This window comes from Zygotorulaspora mrakii, chromosome 4, assembly GCF_013402915.1.
Source record: "Zygotorulaspora mrakii chromosome 4, complete sequence".
In the NCBI taxonomy this organism is placed as follows: domain Eukaryota; kingdom Fungi; phylum Ascomycota; class Saccharomycetes; order Saccharomycetales; family Saccharomycetaceae; genus Zygotorulaspora; species Zygotorulaspora mrakii.
The window spans coordinates 75,740-102,592 of NC_050722.1; the positions used below are offsets into that span (position 1 = coordinate 75,740).

A 26,853-nucleotide genomic window follows, 5' to 3' on the forward strand; every position below is an offset into this window, starting at 1 on the left:
GCCATAGAGAACCTATAGAAGCATCAATGAATATATTAGGACAAGATTTAGTTTCATGGTCCAAAACTGGTCTTATTGCTTATGGTGATTCGAAATCCACGGAAGGGAACTTATACATCACTTTTTTAGAAGTAGTAAATGGAACGAATTATAGATTTCATCCTCCTCAAGGGTACGTAATCCACCCTCAACTTCATGACACGCCGCAGGTTTTCAGTGCTGGAAGTACCACAAGTGCTCAGCCTAGTAATGGAACTCATTCTGGCAATGCTATGGGGAGTACACCGAACTATATATCTAGCGGCGGTTCGGATAAGCATCCTCATCGTTTTTTCTATAACATTTCCTCTATTCATTGGAACAATTGGTTTAGTTTGCCAGGTGACATGCTGGCTGTATGTGATGAGATTGGTAATATGACAATGCTTATTTCAGGCCAGAGCCCGGAAGGCCCCTCAACTATTGATAAATTAACCATGTTGTTTCAAGATAATGTTTACAAAATCTTCAATCATGTAATGCCTCTACGACCTGCTTCTTCGATTATTGAGAAATTGGAGAGAAAGCGAACTAAAAAAGAATATCATACTGCTATCCTAGATTTTCAATGGTTCAGTTCATCGAAACCTATTATTGCCTCCCAGTTTTGTGTTTTTGATAGCGACGCCAATATGTACAGGAACAAAGCGCAGCAACTTCCCCCATTTGGAGTCTTCCACCCTCCGTTCATGAAATACGCTTGTGTTGCAGTACGTAAGAATGGACAAATAGACTTTTGGTACCAATTCTCCAATTCTAAGGATCACAAGAAGATAACGTCTCAACTTTTTGACTCTCAAAATACAAATGTTGTAGAACATGAATGGCTTCAATTTGCAAAAATTACTCCCATTTCAGAAGAGCAGTGCATGCTGATATCCACATACTCACGACTTTCCAAGAGATTATGTTTTTTCAAGTTACAAATGAATTGGAACGTCAATACAACAAACCAAAAAATTTTAAATGATCCTTCATTGAAGATTACACACATATTAGAATCTCCATTAGATTCCATTGATGACGAAGGTCACGTATTAGAGCTAACACATTTTCATGTTTTATCCAAATCACCACTTGAGAAAATTCCAGTCTGTGATATTTTGTTGATATATAATATATGCGAAACTGATAAGTCGCTTTTAAAGCGATTCCGGTTGGTGCTAACGAGAATATCCCCAGTTCTTATAAATGTGCTAAAGAGTACATCAACATCCGAAGAAATAAGCAATGATATACAATTATCAAAACGATTTAATCTTCATAATTTGGGAAACATGGTTTTATTTTCCAAAGTTGTTTCAGTAACATCGGAAATGTTAGACGGATTTGCAACATTCTATTTTCAAGACGGATCGATCCAATCCTACAATCAGAACGACAGGAAATTTGAAAGCGAACGTTTACAAAGTCAAATTAAAGAAGGAAAAAGTAGAGGTATCATAACTTCAATCTTGAGTGCCGGATTTCACTATCCTAAACTTCCTTCAAGCTGTGCTATAGAATGGATGAGGGTATCGCCAGCTATGTCCGGTGTAATTTTCAAATTGGAAAAGGAAGACACACCAATTTTCTACTGTATTCAAGGAGAAGAATTCTCAGATTCTTCGAAAGATTTGGTTATTGCTACAGCATTTGCATTTGGTTTTGTCGCCAGTATACATAGGCAGCTTTCTTCAGAAGATCTATCAATTGCATGCAAGACACATGTGATGAAAATTGCAAAACATGATGAGGAGAGGGCAATGGATTTCGTCACCTCTTTGATGGCATGCATTTACACTTTCTTTAATGTAAGTCCAGATGCTCGCAAGGAAATAATGGATAAAATGATTTCCAGTAGACCCATTCAAAAAACTATGCTACTTCAATTAGAGCTTGGTAGTTGCTTCAAACCAAACAACATTTATGATATGGCACGTGTGGTAATGTCGTTGAGAAATGTTTTGTTTGCATTTAATGGAGTCGCTCGAAATCTACATTTTGCAATCGAGCAACTCAGTAATAGCGCAATTCAACAGCCAAATGGTAAATCTTTTCAAACATCGTTCTCCAAGCAAGATCTGGTGCATTCTTTGATTCCTTTGGCGAAATGGTTTGTAAAATTCGTGACCTTTTTAGTGCAAGAAGTTATTTTATTAATCAATAATCCGCAGGAAAAACAGAATACATTAGTACTAGGAGTATTTGGAGCTAGAATGCCAAGAACGCTCATTCTTTCCATTTTAAATGAGATCAAGAAAGTGACGCATATGGTTACAAAATTCCCTGAGACGACTTATCCTGTATTAAATGAGTCTTCAAACTTCCTGAAAATGGTTTTAGGTGAATCACCAGTTAATTTTGAAAAATTTGAGACATTCTTAGTGGACGTGAATAACAAATTCACCGCATTTAATGAGCAGCAACCATCATCCACGAGGGAGCCGTCATTGCTAGTAAGGGCACAAATTCCTCCAGATGTATCCAAAATAGGGGATTTTCTGTTAGCATATTCGAACAATGCCGTTATATCGCACATCAAAGCTACTACAGTGTATTTCTCGGATACTAGTGGTCTGAGAATTTCAATTAATGAGTTCTTTCAGCCACAAATATATAAACTGTTGAAGCCACTAGAAGAAGGGTTGGTAGTCGATACAAAAGATCTCCCTGAACACTTCCGGACATCGAAATCTTTTTGTAAGATGGACTTTGATGCGATCTCGTACGATCGTTTGACTCAGGATGAAATAACAAGTGGAAAACTCAAAAGATGTTGTAGGTGTGGCTATGTCACAAGAGCAGGCTATGTGATATCATATAATAAGACGATTGTACCAACAAGTATTCAAACGAAAAGATGGCCAACAATGCACTCCAGAATTTGCATATGCTCCGGCTTTCTGTATGAACTGCAAATATAAGTGCATAAAATCCTAAATATCAAACTGAAAATCCAAAAATTCTATTTTATGAAATCGAATTCTTGTACTTTTACTCTTGTTGTTAGTAGTGCAATGCACCGTATTTATGTTGTATCCGTTTTTTCCGAACAGTTTTTCACCTTAACGACGGCCTTCCTTCTTTAACGAGATGTAAAAGAACAATATATTTAAAGAATGACCACTTTACAAACAAAATACTCATTACATCTTCGTAAGTAGTGTATGGTGAGAATTTACTGTGTAAATTTCATTGCTGGATTATGAATTCTACTAAAAATACACTTTACAATCCTTTGGATCGTTCTCAGATTGAGTTTATACCTAGCCATTTTGATGTTGTTACAGATAGCTTAATACCAATCCAAGAAAGTTATTCTAGCGACGTCTCATCAATTTCTGATCGATCCCATTTATCTGCTAAAGAGTTGAATATCACAGCCAGGAGAGGCTCGTTCACGATAAGTGATATAATTTCAAATGGTGTGAGTAGAATACAATCTCATGATTCGTCTCTGGACGACGCATACCATTTGCAGCGCATTTCGACTACTGAATCACTGGGCTCCAGTGTTCTTGACCGTATTAGGTATAAAATCGTTTTAAAATTGAACCCAAAGGAAAAACAACTGGTGAGAGAATCATGGGAAATGATCCTAAACGAAGACGTTACTAGCAAGCAATTGAAGCCAAAACCACATACAGGTAAAACATTTAATGTGTCAAATTTACTTCCTATGAGCTCCAGTACTAGTGAAAAAAATTCAGAGTCTGATTCCAGTGTAGTCAGTGCAAGTCACGTACCTGAGCCAAAAGGAAACACAATAAGTAGGACGTTTGCCAGCTCTTTATTCTGTTCACAGTTCTATGCCAATTTGCTGTCTATGGATCCTGACTTAGAGAGAATGTTTCCTTCGATAAAGCATCAAGCCACAGCTTTTGCAGGTGTTCTCAATGCAGCAATCTCGAATCTAGAAAATTTACGAGCAATAGAGGGCTATTTAATTTCCTTGGGGAAAAGACATGCTAGGATTTTGGATATAGAACCTCCTCATTTTGAACTAATGGGAATTGCATTTTTAAAAACTTTACAGGACCGTTTTGGTGTTCATTGCACAATTGAGCTCGAAGAAGTGTGGTCAAGACTTTACTCGTACTTAGCAAACAGCATATTGCAGTTTGGCATTGACCCGGTGTTGCAACTCAATGTGGACAAAGATGAAATTATTTTCCCTGTCCCTAACCTCGTCGAAGGGTCTGGCTCTACCATAAGTCGACTGAACAGCAACGATTCACAGGACGGAGCAAAATCATTACGATCCATTTTTTTAAGTAGAACTACGTCGGCACATCAGAAATCTCATGACCCAATCCAAAACAAGCCACGTCACCAGGCGCAGCTGCCGGATCATGCAAGCATAAGTGGGGGCGCCCGAAAGAGAACACCAGGCTCTTCTATGGCACCTTCAAGAAGTGGAACGGCAAGTATTTCGTCGGCAATACCTGTAAGGAGGCAACCACATGCGGTAAGTCGTACCAAAGTTTCCGACTCAAAACCTGGACACAAGAAAGCTACCTCCAAATTGAGTCTTTCCAGTAACGAAGATTGTTGTATTATGTAATATTCCTCGCGAGTTGCACAGTATGAATGAAAAGAGCATGCCATAGATATAAATACTTTTAATTGAAATACTGACACTGAAGCAACTTCCATACATTGATGAGACATAAGCGAGTATCAATCGCTGTTCAAATTCATTTTATCAAGTAACTTCAAACTCTTTAATTGTGACACCTTCAAACACCGTTTAAGGTCGTGCCACATTTTTGCATCCTCGAACTTGGATTTTTTGCAGCAGTAAGATGTATTAACCTCCCTGGCATGGCATATATACGTAAGTAGGCAGTATTGAGACCCTCTTGACTCCTAGTCATATAGTCAGGATTTGATTCATATTGCACTATTTTTCGATTATTACCCGACTTCATATGGGTAAAATTATGTTTTACGCGTAACGCGTTTTGACCGGTTTTCTTACGTACATACGCAGATTCATGTATTCAAGCAGGTAAAATATTAACTATTCGTAGAAGTAAAGCTACGGGCCTCATAATCGACAGTAGCAGTCTTAAAGCACTGTTGTTCTGATTATCGTCAAGATTTTTAGCTACAAACGGATGAAATTTTGAGGGAAAGACCTAAGACCAAATTATCAGGTAGGCTTGTACATAAAGGACTCGACAGCACTAAAGACATATCAACAAGGCATGATGTCTCAGGGCAAAGAACAAGGAAACAATAGAGAGCTACTGAACTCTTCTTTTTACTCCTCGAGCTCTATTAACACTTTGGATCATGCAAGAAACTTCCGAAACTCGTTGATTTTGAGAGATATGTCGGACCATAGTTTGGAAACATCTTTGAAATCTGATAATTCCTATCCCGATGAAAAGCCAATCAATGGGGTGCATGTATTGCCACAGCAGATAGCACGAGACGAGGAGACTGTTACCATGAAAATGAGCACGTCCCCTTCTTTGAGTGCACTGGCTGGTATATTAAATGAAAAGAGCAGGTTAGCTCAGCAACAAGCTAAAAATTCAATCAAAACTGTGAATGTCATAAGTGAAGAAACAGACTTTTACGATCCAAACCCAACAGCAAGTCGAAATGATCCTGTAATGTCTCCTAATCTCATAGATGTTGATGGCAACGATAGCATTCATTTTCCTAAGATCGCACCTCCGCCTAACGCACTCATATCTGAACAGCCAGATTTTCTTAGCTCTCCAAAAATGGACCGCAATAAATCTCAGTCTTTTAAAGAATTGCCCAAAGAACGTGGTGGCATCAAAAACGATAGCAGACATGAACCTGAAACATCAATCGTCAATGATCATATGTCTTATGACAAAAACGTCAAACAGAAAATTGATTCTGGAGAAGCATCACATCATCTGTCTGCTTCTATAAGCTCAATTGGGCCTAAAAAGAAGAAAAATATATTCTCTTTTCTCAGGAGAAGAAGTTCAGCAGAAATTATACCGAAAGAGAGCACAAATACCCCAGATTCCAAATCAGGGATACCTAATTCAAGCTCCTTTTCGTCGGGAACACTGGTATCCTCTCAAACCCCTACTCGAATGACGAAAAAGTCGTATAGCAGTAACAATATTTTCAGTACTTTCAAAAAGGGTAAAAATAATAAAGAAGAAAGTGCCAATCGTACTCGTTCGCACTCCACTACGGCCCCACTCAGTGAGAAATCCGATGTGAAAATCATCAATTCACGCACCGATGAAAGCATCAAGCTCCACAAAACACGATCACCTAGCATTCATAAAGAACCTAAATTTAGAAAGCCCACACCATTGAGCTTTGAACACATTGATATGAGTAAATCGTCTCTCTCGCAAGCTTTGATACCTGAATCTACTCCTTCAGATGAGAATAATGAGGACACACTCCTACCTGATGATTCAAGGCTGGATACAGGAGAAGTCCTTTTTCCAAAATCCTTAAGTAAACATGAGGTCGACTCCATAGTCTCTTTAGAGCGATGCAGATCTACAAAATCGAATAAGCGTAGCTCCATTGCGTCGCATAGAAGATCTTTAACAGATACATTATCAATAAATGCTCAGAATGAGGGCATGTTTGTAACAGAAGGATCATCAATAGTTATATCAACACCGGATCTGACGAAATCGCCGACTAGCAGTATTTTGAGGAATGGAACATTTGAACCTTTGGAATTTGCTTCAAATAGCTCTGTGGTACATGATGAGAATGGGTTACCACCAACAGAACTGATAGATATTGGTGACTTAGAAACGTATCCAAAGGTAAACAGCTTCTCACTTCACTCAATTGAAGAAAAATTAAATGAGATGACGTTAGACGCGGACAAAGAGTTAGGCTTAAGCAAAGATGTTGGTATTCAGTCTTTCAAAAAGGAGATGGCAGATGACCCCGAACTCATGTCCGATATAATGGAGTTTGCTAGTTTGATAAACTTTGGGGATGGAATAAATATTGAAATTGATGACAAGGCAATCGAAACACCTTATAAGACTGTAATGCCCTCAAGAACTTCGGATCATTCTTTGAACGAAACGCAAGAGCTAGATTCAATGCACCTGAGTCAAAGCCAGTTTGGTAGTGAGAAAGAGGATTTAAATTTATCGTTTGGTGAACATTTTGGCTCTGGCGAAGGCTTTGAAGCCCATAAGCATAATTCTTCACCTGAGAAATACATCAGTGAAGACTTGCACACTGCTGACGAATATGATGGCTTTGAAAATGAAAACTTCAATGAAATAGGTAGAAGTTCAGAGAATACGCCTCAGATACGGCAACTTATTCCTGATTCTCAGATGGCAAGACCATTATCCATGTCATTCCGGGGATTGAGAGCTCCGAGTCTAAATGCCTCTCTTTTGGATTCTTCTGTGATTGAGTCCTCTTTAAACACTGGTGAATATGTGACATCTAGTGTCACGGATAAAACATTAAATCGAGTTAGTTTTTCCTCAAGAATAATACTGTACGATACCTACGCAGAAGATGAGTATGATCGGAAACCTGATATTGCAACTTGTAATCAATTGACTCCACAATTAGCTCAACTAATAAAAGCAGAGCTCAATGAATTAAAATGTGGCATGGAAGTACATGAGGAATCAAAGTGCTACACCCATTTTTATTGAATTATATAATGGTATTATAAATTAACGATTTCACAAACGAACTCTGCATACAGTGTGATGTAACTGAAGGCATCTCATTTTTTTTACTAGAAAAAGTGATGAAGATTGGAACATCTGATGCTTGCCACTACGAAGCGCCTTCTTTTGCTCAGAGCAAGGCACGTAAAAGCATCTTAAAATCAAGATTGAACCTTAGTTTAACAGCTTTTTAGCAACGAACATCTTAGGGACAGCTCACTTTGAAATATCAGGCTTGTAAGCTAAAAGCAGAAGCATTCCGATACAGTATCACGCAATGGGCGCTGCTGAACATTCGATGTAGGTGAATACCCAAGCTATAGAATTATTTTATTCACGAATAACCACACTTCAAGAAATTCGCTGTGATATGCACTTAGTTGGAGAACCAGCGATATTGTTCCGTATCTCCATATGATGGCATCTCAAAGGCCAAAAGAGTTTGGAGTTACTTTTTCAATCCTTTGAGGATCAATTCTGGAACGAATTAAGCTAAGAATTGAAGCAAAAATATTGTAAAATTAAACCTTGAGTAATCAAGACATGTTCAATCATTCGAATGAGTCACGAACTATTCGTCTCCATGTAACGAAGACTTCCCGGTAAACCAGTTCATCCTAAAGATGTGTATGTGTGGATTTAAAGAGATTCACGTGACTTCTATGTATTATTACAAAATGAAAAATTTCAATATAAGTAAGTGTATGTGTGAACTTCCGCAGAAGAATTAAACAGATATTTATCTATTATATGCAAATCCTCTTTAATGCCAGAAGTATCGAGATCACAGTTCAGTTTTGAGCTACCAGATACAGTTGTCCCAGGTCAATTAATATGTCCTGAATGCGATGTTTGCCAAACGGATGGCAAAAACATAGTGTATCGATTTGTTAGTGGTCATGGAACAATGACTCAAACATATAATAAAGCAGGAACGCAGGTCGCAGCGATTTCCGCCACTTTAGTTGGCTTTGTAAAAGTGCAGGAGGAGTTACGCGATCTTTCAGATAATGATGAACCTCAAGAAGAAGTGGACACTATGAAAGATGCAGAAACAAATGTTGTCAGGGTTGAGAAGGTCATAACCATATCTGTGTTACAGAATGGTACCAAAATGAATATTGAGTCTTCAAATAATGATTTCGCTAATAATTTACCAAAAGAGGGAGATATTGTCTTAACGAGGGTGACACGAATATCGCAGCAGAGAGCGAACGTCGAAATCCTAGCGGTTGAAAATGCAGCGATTCCAGTCGATAGTGGAATAGGGAGCAATGGACTGGGTGTAATAGCTGCACAAGGTGGATCTGGAGCTGCAACATTTTCCATTGCACAAGCGTCGTCTGACTTGGGTGAAATGTTTAGAGGTATCATAAGGTCACAAGACGTACGTGCTACGGAAAGAGATACTGTTAAAATAATAAACTGTTTTAAGCCTGGTGATATTGTGAGGGCACAAGTATTATCGTTAGGTGATGGAACCAACTATTACTTATCGACAGCAAGAAATGACCTTGGTGTTGTATTCGCAAAAGCAGCGAATGGAGCTGGCGGCTTAATGTACGCCTTAGATTGGCAGACTATGTGTGTTCCAAGTAGTGGCGCTACAGAAAATAGGAAATGTGCGAAACCTTTCTAAAGCTTCGTTATTTATCGCAAATATTTCCGATCGGTCAAGGTCGGGAAAGTCGAACTCCCCAAAAGTTGGCTTGTAGCACACCTACGTATATACTGTATAATATTATCTACTTTATGGGGGCTTTGCAACAGAAAAGCGTATGTTTCAAATGACACCGTTTCACTTCATTAGATCAAACAGCTTGAAACTTAAACTCATTTTTACTTATTAACGGGGAAAAGTAAGTTATCATGATTGCCTCTTAAATCATATTCACTTAATCCAACTTTACTGCCAAACTTTTGGAATCTACTTAGGTAGTGTTCCCTCTTTTCACGTGAGTACTCGATTAGTGTAGGCCAATAAATTTTATGCTTGTATGTGAAATCTAAGTACCCGCCATAAAGTTTATCTAATTCATCCATTGGAACGTATTCAGTAAAAGGTTCATCAAATACTAATTTTTCACGTGTCAAAGGATCAATGAAAGGGTGAATCAATTTCAAGAAAGTCCATGCCAACCAAGGTATATTGGTCAGAAGGGCCTTACCCAATCTTTCAGGATAATGAGTTTGTAAAATATGTAAAACTTCCTTACCGACACCTAGTGGAGGGATTTTACTATTCCCTGCTACCTTTGGCACATCTGGATATTCTTTGAAATCTATCAGTAATGCTAGCGAATCCTGTCCGACTGGCATGAAATCGATCACCCTTTCTAACATGAAAACCAAGTGTTTAACTTGCCTGTGGGAGGTTTTCGTGTTTTGCCTGCCTGGTTTCAAGTATAGAATGGGACGTGCATCATTTTCATAACCCAAAACTACTTGTTTACCGGATTCATTCTCAACTGCTACCTCGTCACCAGTTAGCTCATCCCCATTCTCTTCACCAAAGTGGCTGATACCGAATTCTCTTCTCCAGGCCAATGAAGAGCAAATTCTATCAATACAATCCTGTAAATTCCATTTGGTGGCTCTCAAATAACGCAAGAAGCACTCTCTAGTTAACCAAGCCTTTTCTTCATCGATTAAACCCTCCTTATCCTCAGAGCCACCTTTCTCGGTCAAACGGATTTTCAACTCTGGATCTTGAAAGTGTTGCAACACTTTTATATACATCTTCTCCTGATCATCGCTTAATTCTTTCTCTTTTGGGGCAGTTATAGATGAAGGTAATTCTTTTATAGGCTTTTCAATCTCTATCAATTTCTCTTTAGAGATGGAATCCTCGTTTGATGACTTTTTAGCAAATTTTTTGAACATTGCTTATTCGATGTGTGCTCAATTGTATTGTTAATAGAGTCAGTGTGCCCTGGTCGAATTATGAAATGAATGGATGTATTCTGACGTGACTATCGAAAGGTGAGAAAGTTGACTTCAAATGCAGCCAGCCCCTGTATCCGTAACTTAGACTCTTAACAGTACTACCAAAGCAATATATCTCTCAAGATAACCACACAATGTTTATTTATACACACCTGGTACTGAAGAAATAGGTACTGGAGAACCAAACAAAGATATTTATTTAGGTATTTGAACTTTTTTCAATTGTATCTGCTTGCTTGCTTGAATAGAATATCCGTTATCCGAGCAAAACCGCATCCGCGGAGGCAGCGAAAAAGTTGAATTACTCATCGGCGATAAGTATTATTAAACGATAATAGTTGCAATGATTGAGATTTAGACCGCCATGTAAGTATATTTGTATGACTGAGAGCGAATCTACGGTTTCTGAACCTCAAAAATGTAGATACTAGTTCTCTTGTTCCTGCCTGTGGCTGGGGGTGTTGTTTCCTTGTCGAGTATTGCTGGTGAAGAAAACAATGCAGATTTTTTTTTATGACCACTCGTGACGACCGGGACCTTTACCTTAGCACTACCATTTTCGATGTGAACCTTTTTCGGTTTGGAATTAGGGCCCTCAGCTTTGATTATCTTGTCTCTATTCGCCTGTAATGTAGGTCTTTTTCTGTTTAAAAAGATGCTTGGCGGTTCTGACCTTCTCTTCTTTAGTTTTGGAGGCGATTGAGAATTTTGTGAAGCTGGTGGAGGCGGAGTGGGCTGGTTCATAATAGTCCCACGCTCTTCAGATGCTTTAGTTGGCGAAACTATAGCAGTAGACTCTGAAATATTAGGCACGGATCCTGAAAACGCTACCCGAGTTGTATGCCGTTTAGTAATATCAAACCCTCCGCTTCTGAAATGCTGAACTCTATTTTCATGATCTTTGATGGATTTTCTGAAGAGATCAGAGTGGCTACGTCGCGCTAAGTTTTTAGATGCCCTTTTGGGTTGGTTTTGTGCGTAGAATGAATGGTCCACCACCACAGGTTGATTCTTTTGGCGTTCCATTTCTAGTTTCTTCATTTGATATCGCAGTCTTTCTGCACTCTTTTCTTGCTTTTTCTCAACATCTTGCTGATATCTGAAATAGAGTAATCGATAGGGCATCTTATATTTCTTTGTGGTGGGATCTTTTCGTATTGCATTCTCCAGATAGGTGTCGACCCGCTCTCTTTCATTTTTCAACAACTCAGAATCATACTTTTTGATAAAGTCGATGTAATAATCTTTAATGTTATCCTTCTTTGACACAAAACAATCATGTACACTTGTCGGAAAATCTTGCTTCAGGAAATGCAACCAAAGCTCATCGTCTTCAAATATCAGCAGTACATTGCTACTCTCTAACTTACACAAATGGTCTCTTTTGCACTTGACCAAAACCTTTTTGATTAAGCGGTATGGTACATTCTCAACATTTTGTAGTAATAAATAATTGCGCATGAGGCTTACTTCACAAAGGTATTGTAAACTCATCATTTTCAAATTTCGTTGCCATCTATTGGGGAAGGTTTACAGTATCCAGCACCCTAACATAGAGTATTTCGAAAAACTTTACCTTATATTAGCTTTTAATATCACTGTGATGCCTTCAGGTTCGCAAACCGCTTGATCCGAAATAATGCGAACGAGTATATTCCCACAGTAACGTTACAATATAAGAACAATGACGAAAGATAAGAAAAAAGTGAGAAGATTATCTGAAAGTTAGTGAATCGCTTTCAATACTACACATGCTTTTATATACTGAGGATGAGCCATTGCGCGAGAGATTTACTGTTGTGGTCAGAATTATTTGGTAAATATATATGAAAGTTCACGCGCAATAATGCTTAACACTTGTCGTAGAAAGCCAGATAGGAGGATTGTGAGTAACAACTACTTTGAGTTGGCTTCTAAATTGAATCAATTCTTAAGTTTTTATTCACCACGCAGAGCTTTAATAACAGCTGGCCTCCTCATCATTTGTTTTGTCCATTTATAAACCTCTGGGAATTCAACTCTAATATTGATTCCAATCCTATCCACTACGTTATTCCAAGGAACGAACGCCAGATCTGCTATTGTTATACTTTCACCAACCAGCCATACAGGATAGTCGAAGAATCGGCTCTGTGAGAGCGGTGTGGTACCTGCTGAGTAGGCAGCTGCATTTTCGGTATCGAGCTCCATGATTAAAGCTTCTCTTCTTTCGGCTAAAGCCATTTCTACAACCCCATAGACTCTTCTCACTTCCTCAGTATACCTCTCAACGGCACTGCCAATCTTTTGAGAGTGAAAGTACCTAAAGTGTAGTGCTTGGCCAATCATTGGAGCGTGGCCAGAAGTCTGAAAGAATAACCAAGCATTAATTTGAGATTGATCTGCCAAATTATCTGACCAAAGTGATGCCCTTCCTGTTTCTTTGAAGTACTTATTAACTAAATGTTGTAAAATAGCACCAGACTCCCATATTGCTAGATTTTCCATGTTATGATCAATTAATGCTGGAACTCTTGCGTTTGGGTTTACTGTAACAAATTCGGGTGCTCTGTGTTCTCCAGCGTTAAAATCTAGAAAGAACGTATTGTAAGGCAGGCCTAATTCACTCAATACAATGGCAACTTTAAAACCATTGGGAGCAGACCTATGGGAAAACAAGGTGTAACCTTCCATTGGTTGGTTTTGAAAAAATTTTCTAATCCTTGAATTATCTACTGGTCCCATGTTTGAAAATGCTTGTTGTTGCTGTATCTGTTGAGAGAGTTGCTCAGCTTGCATATCACTTTGTCTTTGCCGTTGCATTCCGTTATTCATATTATTGTTAATTGTATTACTATCATTGGGACTCATTTTGTCATCGCTTATTCCATTGGAAAGTTCAAAATTGATATTGCTCTGATCGGTTGTTGTATTACTGTTTCCTAAATTGACCTGGCGGAGAGCACTTGAAAGGTTCGATACATTAGAGTTATTATTATTGCTGTTCACATTCATTTTGCTGCAGAGTGTTCGCAGCTTGTGCTGTTAAAGATATCTACTTCCAGCGAGCACGAGGTTGGTACTAGCACAAAAACCAATAGAGAGCTCCAACCCAACGGAATATATGATGCCCCCGTCCAAGTTCTTGACTTGAGTTTTGAGTTCCTGAAGTCTGTAGAAGTATTGACGTCTTCAAATTAATTGATTATGAATCTAGTGGTCTAATGGCTTGGCCATCTCTTCACTTTTCTTCATTCACACGGAGAGGAAAAAAAAATTTAGTGGTCTGCTACCCGGAAAAAAAATTGCCATCCATTAAATACTAGTATTTAAACTAGGTCATATAAAAATGTAAACACCGAAACATATAAAGCACTGCTTATATGTATACGAAACTCCATTTATATGCGATGAAGATATGCTTTTCGCTCTTTATTTTCATCTTTTTTTGCTCTTCTTTGATTTAGTTTTTACTTTAGACTTCAGTGCTGCATGGCCAGAAACATTGACATGCTTAAATAGCTTGTTTTTGCTTTCAAAACTATGGCCACATGTTTCGCATGTCTCACCGGTTACATTTGTGGATTCTTGAGATTTTTTTGCGTTACCACCTTTACGCTTACTCTTTTTTGAGTTCGTTCTCTTGTCGTTGTTCCAATCACTCTGGTGGACATTTTTGTCATTATCCTTATTGTCTTTGCTCGTGCCATTGAGTGACGCAAGTAATCTAGCTAGCTCGTCATCACTACTAGCTTCGCTGAAAGAATAGCCCGAAGGATCTCTAGATGCACTTGTAGAAGATTCTGGTATTTCGCTTCCTACGTCGTCGTCCGATAGATCTTCACTAGAGGAATTCATATTGGCCAATTGTTCCTCAATATAAGCCAGCTGGTCGTTGATGTTATCTAAAGCTAGATCAGCATTTTCCGCCAAGTTATCGCTCTCGGTGTCAGAGTTGCGAATAGACTCCGCAGCCGAATCGAAGTCATCCAACCCGGATAGTTCGTCAAGTCCCAATGTCATGCTATCTTCCCTCATTTCTTCTCGAATCTCCCATAGGTTTTTTTTGTGCAGTTTTGTTTTGGTGTGGTTATCTAGTTGTTTCTCAGATTTAAACTTTTTATTACAAAGAAAACACTCATATATTATGATCTCATCTTGAGAAGAATTCTCGTTCTCGTGCTCGTTTCCTCCTTTATAAATTTCGTCATAAGTTTTATCCAGCTCATCAAAATTCACTTCATTAATTGTTTGCCAACTCTGCATCTCAAATTCCCGCCTTTCTTTATCTCTTTTATCTGCTATATAAGCCGCCTTCAGCTCTTGATGCTTCAGTCGTTGTTCAGTTCGTTTCAATTCTTGGGCTCTTTTCGAACCATGCTTCATTCTTTGATCAAGTTTTTTTATGAAGGTAACAAATCTTTTCACAGTTTTATTATACTCACTCTTTGCAGATTGCCTGGCCTTTTCGTTTCTCTTCTTAATTTCTCTTTTCGTTTTACGATCATAATTTTGTGAATACATATATTCGTCTTTCCAACTGAAGCTCTTCAACGTACTGAACTTTGACCATGTTTTATAAAACACCTTCAAATATTCGTATTCAGTTTTCGAATGGCCAAAAGGTGGAAATAAATTACATTCGGGTGTATTTTTGAGGTTAGTTATATGCCTTTCACAGGCCAGTATGTAACCTAGTGTCCCAATGTCTTGTTCTAGACTAATATCCTCATATTTATCAAAGCTTGTCAAGCCGCCTCTTTGACCTGCAGAGACTTCATCCTTTGCTAACCTGGCGAAAATTTTACCGGCTATCTGAAAGAATCCTGCTGGTGAATCGTCGAGCTTTGTATACAATGCAGAGTTGAAAAACATGAGTAGCTCATCCGTTGTGACTCCAGTAACGGATGCATCTACCTCGCAATCAAAAGAGCCATCATCGGGAACTGCATCGTCGCTTAATATTTGCTGTTTATGTGAATCATACCACGCTCTCTCTTGGGGATCTGATAGAACCTCATAAGCTGCTCGTATTTTGGCGAATATCTGGGTAGATTCATCAATGTTATCTGGATTCTTATCAGGATGATACTGCAAGGCTTTCTTGCGGTATGCCTTTTTTAACTCGTTATCGTTGGCGCTGGGCTGAACATCTAACAACTCATAGTAGCATATTTTCATGGCAGTAGCAATTGTACTTTCAGGGCTGAATTACCGGCTATGATGTTGAAACAGATATAAAACCGATCGTTATTAAAAACTTTTGATTACAATTCTATTTATCATATTCTGTTAAACCTAAAGTATATTTAATGTCATCAAATGTACTCCGGAAAAAAAATTTTCCCAGGAAAAAACACATCGAGAAGAATGAAGCGCAAAAGAGAACCGCTGTTCTACCTCCAACCCTCTCTACATTCTAGATACTATCTTTTGATATAGATTGTCCAAACAGCTCTCTAATGGATGTTGGATTGTTGTCATACTATGATTTTCTGTGTACTGATCGTATGCATCACTTGTAAAGCCCTTCATATCTATTGGCTCATTGAAAATCTCGTAATGTAATCGATTTGCGAAATGTGAGAAGATTGGTCTCTCATATTTCAAGTATATTGCTACCAGCGGACTTTTCTTAGTCAACTTATTAAACGGAATTTCCAGTAGAAGAATTAAATTTTTTACTATATTCTGTAATTCCACCATATCTATATAATCAACCTTGTCTATCATTAAAGCGGCGTAGTTTGTCTTTTCAATATCTGGACGAGACTTGTGAGCTATTTCAAAATTGATTCTTTTAGAAATGTCGCCTTGAAGTTTTTGAAATTCAATGGACTTTTCTCGAAGTGCCTCATCGACTCTATAGTATTTATCTTCTAGTTCCTGAATTTTGGCATCCTTCACACTTACTGTGTCCTTTAGCACTTTCTGTTGTTCGTTTTCATTAATGATTTGTTCTTGTATCTCTGAAATATTTTTGGCAAACTCTTCGACTCTGTTCAGCAAGTCATTCAGCTTTTGTTCGCTTTCCTCCATAGCTGACTTTCTAATGCCTTCAACTTCATCCAGCAGAGAGGCATTGACTGTTAGAATTTTTTCCTTTTCGTTCATCATTAATTCTTTATTCCTTTGATTATCAGTAAGCGTTTTTTCAAGCTCGCTAACCCTATACTCCAAGTGTTCCTTGTTACTTTTAGCATTTGCCAAATCTTTAATTAACAGTTGTGTACGTCTTTTTTGTTCTTCCACTGCCGATTTCCATTTTGTATCGATGTCATTCAGTAAAGACCTATTTTCTTCTGTAATCCTTTGCAAATTATCCTGTAATTCGTTATGTTTGTTTTGCTGTTTCTCATAGTAAAATCCAACGATATTCTCATGTTCCATACAAAAGAATGATTCAAAGCTATCTCCATGCTCTTTTCTGTTGAAAGATGTCTCTATTATTAATCCTAATTCGATATTAAAGAGTTTCAAACTTCTTACGAACCTTTGGAAATCAGCAGAGAGTGATGTTACGTTCCTCAGGCATTCTGAAGTAACCTCATGTTTTTTAGTTTCTTCACTATATTGTTTTAAAATTTTCTCATAGTTCCGGACAGCTTCTTCCGTTGTGGTAGCTGCACTAGCAATGTCTTTCTTCAGTTGATTTGCGAAAGTATTACTTTCTGTCAATCTAGCATTCAACTTTGTTTTCTCTCTTGTGCCTTGTAAATTTTCGGCTATCTGCTTCTCTAAATCAGTTTCCTTCTCCGTGATCCTTTTCTTGAGCACTTCTATTAGATTTTCACATTTGACTAGCTTGTTTTCCAGGTCCTTTTTCTCACTGCAGATCTCGTTCTTTACCTTGCCAAAATTAGCACCCTTTTCTCTCAATTCATTCTGCAGCTTGTTAATAGTATCTTTACTGTCTGCGAATTCTTTCTTCAGGTTCAGATTTTCGGCTTCAAGGTCACTTGCGCTCCTTTTCATTTGATTGATCTCCTCTACATTTGATATTACGATTTTGCTTTTTTCGTTGATTTCACATACCATACTTTTGATGGACTCGCTATTTGCATTCAGAAGTTGTTCAAGTTTATTCAACTGTTCTTTGTGTTGTTCTTGCACCTGATTTTTCTCCAATTTAAACTGTGCATTAAGTTCTTCAACTTTCTTTTTTGAATTTTGAGCTTCTCTTTTTAGCAACTCATTAATTTCCAACGACTTCTCAATAGCTTGGCATTTAAGTTTTTCGAGCATAGTGTCAATACTTGCATGATATTTCGAGGCATGTTCCCCGTCTTTCCCTATCGCAACAGTTTTACCATTGCTTGCCATCAAAGATTGTATCGCTTTAATTCTTGTCTTATAACTATCAATTTCTCGTATTCTTTCCTGCTCTTTTAGTTCTGCTAACCTCCTGAGCTCATTCAATTGCTCCTCCCGTGCAACAATACTGCTTTCTTTCGTATTAACTATTTCCTCCAAAGAAGTTATTTCCTTAGTTTTATCACGCAAAGCTTTCTTAATTTGAACGACTTCATCATTCATTTTTTCTTGATCCTGTCTCTGAGTTTCATTAATCGCTTTCAACTTTTCAATTTCATCGCGAAGTTCCAGTATATCCTCAAGGGTCTCCCTCCTTGCGTCCTCCTTCATTAGCTCTTCCTTTTGCAAATCCAAATCTCTTTGCGTATCTTTTCCGTTTTTTGAGCCACCTGCCATTCGAGTTTGAGCTAACGGAGTGGATTGGCCTGCAACGTTTCGTATTGATTCATCATTCGAGTTTTGACCTGCTGCAAAATCATGCTTTTCCGACGTAGCTGCCTCTAAGTTTTGACCGTTTGAGGGAGGTCTAGCACCCGATGGTAGTCTACGGGCTGTGGAATGAGACGAGTCTGTGGCATTATCTGCTTCCTTGACCTCACTTCCTGTCGTTGAATCAGGTTGAACTCCTCGCTGAACATCAATTTCCCGGGCAACAGCCAATGCTTGCTTTTTGGTCCCCAATGTTCCGATAAAACTCCAGGGATTGATGCGCACTGGACTTCCCGTAGTTCCTAGCATGGACTTGTAATCAGCTTTGATTGCTTTCTCTACCTCGTCCAAGTAATCTTGTTCTGTCTGTGGCTGCTTGAGGGAAGGAATCGACAAATCTAATCTGGCAGTCATCTTATAAGCACCTTTGAAAGCTGCCGCTTATATAATATGCCACAAAGTTCAATACCAATAATCTCGTTTTCGCAGATGTTTTTGTGCTTACCTTTTTCATTGTCGCGTTATAAGGATTATTATGCGCGCCTTAACTGATTTCATATATGTAGTACAAAAGGAAGTTAACTATACAACTATGAGAAAGTGCAGCAGGATAAGCGCCTTCAAAGTTCAGTATTTTCCGTATGACGTAAACCTGATTTGTTCTTCTTTACCTTTGCCATCACAGGTTCGCTTATTCCCTTGTTGCCTTGAGCACCAAGGCCTTCACCGTCTACCCAACCCAGTTTCTCCAGCATTCTCCTTCCAACATTTTCTTGACCGATCTCAGGGGCATCTTTACCAACGTATTCACCTTCTACCGTGTGAAACTTTCCCTTAGAAGTTCCTTTCCTTTCATGTATTTCTGTTGGTCTAGCCACATCAATTCTCATAAATATTGGTCGCCGCCGCACCAATTGGTCGATTAATTGATAGTTTGGAAAGTTCCTGTGCGTTTTCCTTGATTTTTGTGCCATGACATGCGTTTTGTTTCCTCTCCCCTGCTTCAATGAATTGGTGTGATAGTGCTTTGCGAACTTCATGATGGTCTGGTTTCCATGAGGATCGAGAGGCGGAAATAACAGGCTCTCCGCGTCTCTTCTCATGAACAGCTCAAATTCATCTTTTATATTCTGTACATGCATGCCAAACGGGTATTTCTTGAACATATCACAAGAATTCTCACTTGCCTCATGAATAAAATCCTTTTTAGTTCTCCTTTTCTTAGATTTATTATCAAGTCTAGTCTTAAATTTGTCCTGTAAAGTTGCTATACTTTCTGTATCCAATGCAATCGAGTCATCGATCAATAATCTCTTTTTCATGCCCTTACCCGATATAGGTAGGGACTTTGTTTCGTACTCTTCATTACGATAGGAGCTATACTTTTCTGTGTATGCTATGAGGTCATCGAGACCTTCTCTCATGTCTGGGCTAACAAAATCGCTTGATGGGTAATCCATATCGTCGTCTTCTTCTTCGTTTTCGGTATCAGAGAAAGGAATATCTGAAAATGATGGTTCAGGTAAGTCATCTTGTGGAATTATAGAATTTTTGATGAATCTCAGGTAGGCTGGTAAACGGTGATCCGGCAGACCTATCTCGTCAGTCATAAAGTCCGAGAAGATATCTTGAGAAATCCATCTGTGCTCATGGTCGGCAAATAACCTGAAGCATCTGACGAAGTACAGGCAGTCATTCAATCCTTCCCTTACGTTAGTAACGGAAACTTCAGACACATCGACCACAAAGTCCTCATCAAGGAATCCAAATTCGGGATTTAGTGCTGATCCGTCAGAATTGGTAACAGATTCTTCTAAATGTAATGTCTGCATGTTACTAGACAGTTCAGGGCTTCCTGTATTGTTTCTGGCATTTCCTTCTTCGATAAATCGCTCATTTGACACCACCTCTTCCTGTACACATTCTTCGGAATCTTCTTTCAAGTATTCTCCTGCTATTTCCTTCTCTGATGCACTATCTATCTCTTCGAGCATTACTTCCTTTATATCTTCGAAGTCCCATTCGCTGTCTTCTTCGTGTGTCTCAGAGCTTGACTCAGAATTAGTCGAGTTTTCAGGTGAGTGGAGCACATTATGAAGAACATTTGCTATATAGCTGCCGTACGGATTTGGATTTTTCAATCTGGAGTCAGGAATTCTAACAAGAGTAGCTCCGTTATCATCTTGTTGAGTCGAGAGTTGCATTTTTCCAACTGTGATAGTTTCATCATATTCCAATTCATTTGAGAAAGATCTAGTTTTGGGCGGTATCACACCTTTAACGACCAATTCTCGAATAGGCAAGACCACATCTCTCTTTGTAGGTTCACCTGCTTCATCAACAAAAAAAAGTTCACTGCTGTCCAGCTTCGAAATATTAGTATTTATTTTAGAATGATTTTGCCTCAAAGGAGGGGACTCTTGAGCATTTTGAGCCGGAGCTTCTTGAGAAAGATTTGCTTCAACTGTTGAGTTTTTATCATTGGCTGCTGCAGGGTCTTGCAACAACGGGCTTCCGTTCCTTTTTCGAAGCTGTTCTATCAGATCGTGCGATGGATCATATAATTCTTTGGACTTCACGAACTGCATTGGCCTCTTCCTGAAACTTGCCCATTCTGTATTCCTCGAATCTGACGTGGAATCGTTCCGATGACCTGGTCTTGTACCACCCGTTTTCATAGATTTTTCTTTATTCGACCGGTTGAAATAGTAGTCTTCAACTGCGTTGTGAGTTATGTACCGTCTTCCTGAGCCGTCGTCCAAGTCTGAAAGATCTGGGTTGCTCAAATCGCCACCTGCTAGTGGTACCTGGGAGGAAAAATTTGTCGTAGAACCCCCATTTCCAGCCTCAGCTTTTTTCTTGTGTCCTCTTGAGCCCTTTTTGCTACCTTTATATCCTCCTCGCCTGTTTGAACGACTTGTGTCACGGTAATGGCTATGCCTTTTGGCCATTATCAATTACCAGTGGTATATATTCCTCTTGATATTGTTCAAACTTGTCTTTTTAAAAGCTTCTAAGTAGAGTCAATCTTTGAATATATTGCAATTTCAGCTCTGTTAACGAAGCTCAAAAGAAAGGGAGCATTTAATGAACAAGCAATAAAAAACAAAAAAGTAGAATTAGATACGCACACATAGGATTGAAGCTGGAGGGCTCCTTACATCATGGAATTTATGCAGAGAATTTCCCACCAACTGATAGATCCGCTGGAGGAAGAGAAAGACGAAGAGAGCTTTATTGTCCTGGGAATATATTATCCGGCAATACTTACTCAACAACAGCAAGACAAGAAAGGTGTGTCCGGTTCAGGATTTCTTAATAGCTTCTTCTCCAGGAATGACGAAGAAAACCCAGATTTCCTTTCGGATGTTCACTCACGAATACACCTTACTTATAGAACAAGATTCGCACCAATTCCTCGGGCTGCTGACGGGCCTTCACCTCTTAGTTTCCACTTCCTCTTTAGAGATAACCCTTTGAATACGATTGAAAATGTTCTATTCAACTCAGATTGCTTTAATACTGATATAGGATGGGGATGCATGATCCGTACAGGACAAAGCCTTTTGGCGAATGCAATACAAATAGCACTGCTGGGAAGAGGTTTTAGAGTGAATGAAGACGGTACCGGTAGTGAATCAGAAATACTTGGCATGTTCATGGATAATTTTGAGGCCCCATTTTCGATACATAATTTCGTCAAGAAAGGCCTTGAATTATCAAATAAAAAACCTGGAGAATGGTTTGGGCCAGCAGCCACCTCGAGAAGTATCCAAAGTCTTCTACGCGATTTCTCCGAATGTGGACTAGATGAGTGTCTTATTTCTGTGTCGTCGGGTGACGTATATGAGGAGGAAGTTGAAGAGTTGCTCGGCAAGAATGAGAATGGTAAGATACTATTATTGTTAGGGGTTAAACTTGGCATAAACGGCATTAACGAATACTATTGGGATGAAATTAAGGAAATTCTGGGATCAGAATTCTCTGTTGGGATAGCGGGAGGCAGGCCCTCCTCGTCTTTATATTTCATTGGATACAGAAATAACGAATTAATATATCTGGATCCCCACAACCCGCAGCCATCTGTACAACCAGGAAATGAATCTCTTTTTTATGAGTCATGTCACACCGTCAACTATGGTAAGTTATCACTATCTGATCTTGATCCTTCTATGCTGATAGGAATTCTGATATCAGGTAGAGATCATTGGGTAAAATGGAAGGAGAGCACCAAATCGTCAAGAATATTCAATGTGCTGAATAAAAGACCTTCTGATTTTGACATAGCTTGTGATGATGAAATAGAGAGTATAAATTCCGATTCCAATGACAATGGTTTGCTTGTCGAAGGCGATTATGTTGATGTCAAGCCTTTCTCACAATTACATTGTAATTCTTGCTGTGAAATAGATGACAGTTATCAAGATGTACAATGCAAAAAGCAACAGATCATGGTAATGGATGATAATGAGGCGTCTAGTAATGCCGTCGATGTAGAGGTTGAGAAAGTTCTTGTGGAAAGAGAAACTATCGATATGGTCGATGGAGAAGCCTTGAAACTCGCAACCGAATAACATGAATTTGCTGATTATATAGTAAAACTATATTCATATTTTTTGTTATGATTAGTACATTTACAGTCAAACTTGTTCACCGAGTAACCGGGTAAAGAAAACAACTTACTCAGTAAAAATGAGTAAGTAAATCGTCCTGTGAATAACCCACTCATCGTAAACAAAACAAGTTACTTTTTATGAAGGCATTGTATACGAGTTGAGTAACCCAAGTATTATCGTCCATAATGAGATTTATGATATTTGGATTAAGAATGTGAAATGAAATATCTACGATGACGGTGGCCTTCTCATAATTTACATAGCTGAGCCAGGTGTATTAATGCCCTCTTGAGACGTAAGCCTTGCAGTTGCAGCACTGTCATCTTGGCTGTCATGCATTTCCTCAGAACTGTCTGATAGGTAACAATCTATGTCATTGTTTTCATTATCAAGGTCGAGGTCTGTCTCATTTTCTGAGTCTAGCACGAGAATCGGAGAAGGCTTGTAAAAGCCAAATTTCAAAAACCGATCTCTTAAAAGCATTAGAGTTTGTACATTCTTATAATGAAGCCGTGCTCTGTCTTTCCTAACCACTCTTCCCGCAAGAGAAAAGCAGCGCTCTACATCACATGAGCTTACTTTGGTGTATAACAGAGACATGGCTAGCTTGAAGAGAGATGGATACTTGCAGCGATTTGCGTGCCACCATTTTATTGCGTCAATCCTGGACAGACCACTTGCCACTGGCTCACTTTGGTATCTGTGCCATTCCTCAAGATTTTCATTAACGTCGCATACTGAGGCTGTGGAATATGTTTCGGTGGGTTGCGGTTGTTCATGAACATTAAAGCATCTGTAATAGTCTTCCTCTCGCCCGATAGTTGAGAGCTCCGGGCTTGCTTGCTGCCCATTACCTAGCTCAACGCCTTCTTCGTTCAAGTACATTCTAATAAAATTGTTAACTTGGTTCATCCTTAGATTGAACTCATCAATTTCCATCATTCTGTAAAGCTGCTCGTGTTTCGCCGTTGGATCGAGCATGACGGCCGCATAATACAATGGGTTAGCCTGAATGTGTGATAAATAATTTTGATAGCATAAGTATGCGACGTTGATGGCTTCAAGAACAATATTCTTTTCATCAAAGGACAATGTATCGGGGCCGTTTAGAAAAGAGAAATCCATACCTTTTTTAGATTTAGGAATTTCCTTTCCCGTGGATACGTTCAGGCAACTCTTGTAAAAGTGTCCCAAAAGGTAGTATAAAGGAACTCCTTGAGGTAAATTGTTATATTCTTCATCTTGGAACTTTTTGTTCACGTAATCAAAAATCTTGCCGCACTCAACAAAATAAGCTAACATATTGATGGTTTTAGAATCAAACGAAATATGATCTTGAATCCTCGTAACTAAATGGTCTTGACCACGTTCCTGTACGAGTCCAAGCCAATTCTTGTAGGCTTTGTAATTTTCTAAGAATATTTTGACTTGCTTCCATGTAAAAAGCCACCTAGTGGGAGACTCATAAGGAATTAAAGGTAAATTATTCTTTTTCAGACTGGAGTTGATTGCGGTTGAATATCGCATTATTTTTGCTAGCTTTCTGATCTTTTTGAAGGCATTAGAGAAAAGAGAATTCCGGGACAAGCTTTTGATAATCCTTTGAAATTGCAGATTCAAAACATGACTCGCACAGCGTATAAAACGAACTTTTCCAACCAGCCGATGGCCTCTTGGTCTAAGTCCATTAAAATGATCGTATATTAGATTAACGTGAAAGTTGCCATTGTTTGAAGCGTTATCCATAGTGATGGTTCCGAGTTTATCAACAAGATCATATTCCTCCATTACAGACATGAATGTATCACACATATTCTTGCCCGTATGTTTCTTGTCCCCTAAACTAACAAAATCGAGTAAATGAGTGTTGCTCGCTTCACCGTGTATATTTAGTAATAACCTTGAACCATTGCTGGCTTCAAGTAGCTCTTTGTTCAAAATATTTGGAGCAAAAGATACCATAATGGCAAGAAAAGACTGACTGTTACCTGCTGTCCATATATCCAATTGCACGTTGACTAGAGTGGTATCTTTCAAATTTTGCCGCAGAGTATCATTGAGACAGTCTCTAAAATGCTGTATCTTTTTAGTCAATGTAGTCCTGGACTGAATGAACGTGTTTCCCCCATATTTTCTATTGAGATGGCTCCAAGTACTTAAACGGACAAAATTGAAAGGAAGAAATCCCTCCGTTATTAGAAGTAAGCTCTCCAAAGTACCTGGATGTTTGTTGCATTCTCGTATCAATGCCTCTGTTAAGTGAAGTGATTTAGAAGATTTTGACATTGTATCCAGTGTCTGCATTTTGAGAACTTTTTTCTCTTTCAGCACAGAACGATGTACAGCCGTTATATGTTTTGACAAATTCCCAGTAGACTCACCTTCTTTGTAAGTCTTCCCACAGTAATTGCACCTGGCAACTTTCCTCCCATGCTTGAAAAAAAACTGAAAATGCGATTTAAATGAAGATCTTCCCATCCATCCAGATGTAATCTTTTTCTGCTGCTCGGATTGATTAGCGTTCGAAGTTGAAGCTATCACGTTCTCATTTGGAGGAGTTAAGGGTTCTGAGGAGCTGCAATGCGCCAATGGTGTGTTCAACGGCATCGTCTGCTCCACAATTGTGACCTCATCATCACTTGATGACTCCAAGCTCGGCATTTCCCTTGGATATGAGAATGGCGAGGGATGTCTTTCTGAAGTACTACTTACTCGATATCAAATGGATCGAAAACAACTAATGTGAAGCAATGGCGGCAACGCATCATCTACAGACGCGTAACTGCTATCCGACTATACAAATCTTGAACAGAAATAACTAAAGTTAGTGCAGGGAATAGGTGGAGTCATGTGATACAATGTTTTTGAGTAGTTGGTGGGTAACTCTTTTATACGAATCAGGTAACTCTAATTCTTTCACGTTATATATGATATGTATTCGAGTTACCCATCGTGCTGAAGACTAGGTACTTAATGTAGTTACGTACATAGTGTTACTCGGTGAACAAGTTTGATTTACAGTGCATATATCATGTTATACTAGGTAAGTAACCCAAACTTACCCTGTCTTAATGGTTTTCCCTGTCGATTATTTTTCGGCTTTTTAGACTTCAGAAGAAGCGCATAACCTCAAAATATTGTCGAACTAGCATTCGGTTTAAACTATTTTAATAGTATTATACCGCTGAGCTTGGGTTGCAGTTTACTTCTGGAGAATGTCGCATTATCGTAGTCGTGACTTGAAGTTTTGCACCGTGTGTGCATCAAACAATAATCGGTCGATGGAATCACATAAAGTACTGCAAGAAGCTGGTTATGATGTTAGCTCATATGGAACTGGTTCTGCAGTAAGACTGCCTGGACTCTCCATAGATAAGCCAAATGTGTACCCTTTTGGTACACCTTATAATGATATATATAATGATCTTTTATCGCAATCAGCAGATCGCTACAAGTCTAACGGTCTCTTACAGATGCTGGATAGGAACAGAAAATTGAAAAGAGCACCTGAAAAATGGCACAATAATGTTAAAACATTCGATTTCGTCTTTACTTGTGAAGAGAGATGTTTTGATTCTGTTTGTGAGGATTTGATGAATAGAGGTGGCGTCTTGAATAAAATTGTTCATGTAATAAATATTGACATCAAAGATGATAATGAGAACGCTAAAATTGGTGGTAAAGCGATACTGAAACTGGCAGAGATGCTAAATGGACAAGTAGAGCAATCGGATAAGAATGCGGCACCTTTTGAAGATTGTATCATGGATATTTTAACCGACTGGCAAAAACAATATCCTCAATTGCCACTTTTATATTCACCTGCATATTACTGAGTAAAACTTTTCTTTCACATCATTACGTGAGTACATTAAATT

The 26,853-nt window shown here is 38.7% G+C and overlaps 13 protein-coding genes across 13 annotated transcripts; 6 read left to right on the forward strand and 7 right to left on the reverse strand.

The window, feature by feature from the left end:
- Window positions 1-26: 26 nt before the first annotated feature.
- On the forward strand, window positions 27-2,945 carry SIN4 (Sin4p; the record flags this gene model as incomplete). Its single annotated transcript, XM_037288157.1, has 1 exon — window positions 27-2,945. The coding sequence occupies one exon, from the start codon at window positions 27-29 to the stop codon at window positions 2,943-2,945; it is 2,919 nt and encodes a 972-aa protein (XP_037144052.1).
- A 281-nt stretch (window positions 2,946-3,226) lies between these two features.
- On the forward strand, window positions 3,227-4,585 carry HG535_0D00320 (uncharacterized protein; the record flags this gene model as incomplete). The annotated part of the gene is made up of 1 exon (XM_037288158.1): window positions 3,227-4,585. The coding sequence occupies one exon, from the start codon at window positions 3,227-3,229 to the stop codon at window positions 4,583-4,585; it is 1,359 nt and encodes a 452-aa protein (XP_037144053.1).
- A 646-nt stretch (window positions 4,586-5,231) lies between these two features.
- Window positions 5,232-7,673, forward strand: BNI4 (Bni4p; the record flags this gene model as incomplete). The annotated part of the gene is made up of 1 exon (XM_037288159.1): window positions 5,232-7,673. The coding sequence occupies one exon, from the start codon at window positions 5,232-5,234 to the stop codon at window positions 7,671-7,673; it is 2,442 nt and encodes an 813-aa protein (XP_037144054.1).
- Window positions 7,674-8,457: 784 nt separating this feature from the next.
- CSL4 (exosome non-catalytic core subunit CSL4) lies at window positions 8,458-9,330 on the forward strand (the record flags this gene model as incomplete). The annotated part of the gene is made up of 1 exon (XM_037288160.1): window positions 8,458-9,330. One exon carries the CDS (start codon window positions 8,458-8,460, stop codon window positions 9,328-9,330), a length of 873 nt encoding a protein of 290 aa, XP_037144055.1.
- Window positions 9,331-9,530: 200 nt separating this feature from the next.
- PDR16 (phosphatidylinositol transporter) lies at window positions 9,531-10,574 on the reverse strand (the record flags this gene model as incomplete). Its single annotated transcript, XM_037288161.1, has 1 exon — window positions 9,531-10,574. The coding sequence occupies one exon, from the start codon at window positions 10,572-10,574 to the stop codon at window positions 9,531-9,533; it is 1,044 nt and encodes a 347-aa protein (XP_037144056.1).
- Window positions 10,575-11,033: 459 nt separating this feature from the next.
- Window positions 11,034-12,134, reverse strand: ELA1 (elongin A; the record flags this gene model as incomplete). Its single annotated transcript, XM_037288162.1, has 1 exon — window positions 11,034-12,134. One exon carries the CDS (start codon window positions 12,132-12,134, stop codon window positions 11,034-11,036), a length of 1,101 nt encoding a protein of 366 aa, XP_037144057.1.
- A 441-nt stretch (window positions 12,135-12,575) lies between these two features.
- Window positions 12,576-13,631, reverse strand: URE2 (glutathione peroxidase; the record flags this gene model as incomplete). The annotated part of the gene is made up of 1 exon (XM_037288163.1): window positions 12,576-13,631. The coding sequence occupies one exon, from the start codon at window positions 13,629-13,631 to the stop codon at window positions 12,576-12,578; it is 1,056 nt and encodes a 351-aa protein (XP_037144058.1).
- Window positions 13,632-14,054: 423 nt separating this feature from the next.
- Window positions 14,055-15,797, reverse strand: JJJ1 (Jjj1p; the record flags this gene model as incomplete). The annotated part of the gene is made up of 1 exon (XM_037288164.1): window positions 14,055-15,797. The coding sequence occupies one exon, from the start codon at window positions 15,795-15,797 to the stop codon at window positions 14,055-14,057; it is 1,743 nt and encodes a 580-aa protein (XP_037144059.1).
- A 231-nt stretch (window positions 15,798-16,028) lies between these two features.
- On the reverse strand, window positions 16,029-18,773 carry CNM67 (Cnm67p; the record flags this gene model as incomplete). Its single annotated transcript, XM_037288165.1, has 1 exon — window positions 16,029-18,773. One exon carries the CDS (start codon window positions 18,771-18,773, stop codon window positions 16,029-16,031), a length of 2,745 nt encoding a protein of 914 aa, XP_037144060.1.
- A 206-nt stretch (window positions 18,774-18,979) lies between these two features.
- On the reverse strand, window positions 18,980-21,310 carry SQS1 (Sqs1p; the record flags this gene model as incomplete). The annotated part of the gene is made up of 1 exon (XM_037288166.1): window positions 18,980-21,310. The coding sequence occupies one exon, from the start codon at window positions 21,308-21,310 to the stop codon at window positions 18,980-18,982; it is 2,331 nt and encodes a 776-aa protein (XP_037144061.1).
- A 213-nt stretch (window positions 21,311-21,523) lies between these two features.
- On the forward strand, window positions 21,524-22,933 carry ATG4 (cysteine protease ATG4; the record flags this gene model as incomplete). Its single annotated transcript, XM_037288167.1, has 1 exon — window positions 21,524-22,933. One exon carries the CDS (start codon window positions 21,524-21,526, stop codon window positions 22,931-22,933), a length of 1,410 nt encoding a protein of 469 aa, XP_037144062.1.
- A 297-nt stretch (window positions 22,934-23,230) lies between these two features.
- Window positions 23,231-25,636, reverse strand: HG535_0D00420 (uncharacterized protein; the record flags this gene model as incomplete). The annotated part of the gene is made up of 1 exon (XM_037288168.1): window positions 23,231-25,636. One exon carries the CDS (start codon window positions 25,634-25,636, stop codon window positions 23,231-23,233), a length of 2,406 nt encoding a protein of 801 aa, XP_037144063.1.
- Window positions 25,637-26,190: 554 nt separating this feature from the next.
- On the forward strand, window positions 26,191-26,811 carry SSU72 (RNA polymerase II subunit A C-terminal domain phosphatase; the record flags this gene model as incomplete). Its single annotated transcript, XM_037288169.1, has 1 exon — window positions 26,191-26,811. One exon carries the CDS (start codon window positions 26,191-26,193, stop codon window positions 26,809-26,811), a length of 621 nt encoding a protein of 206 aa, XP_037144064.1.
- Window positions 26,812-26,853: the final 42 nt, after the last annotated feature.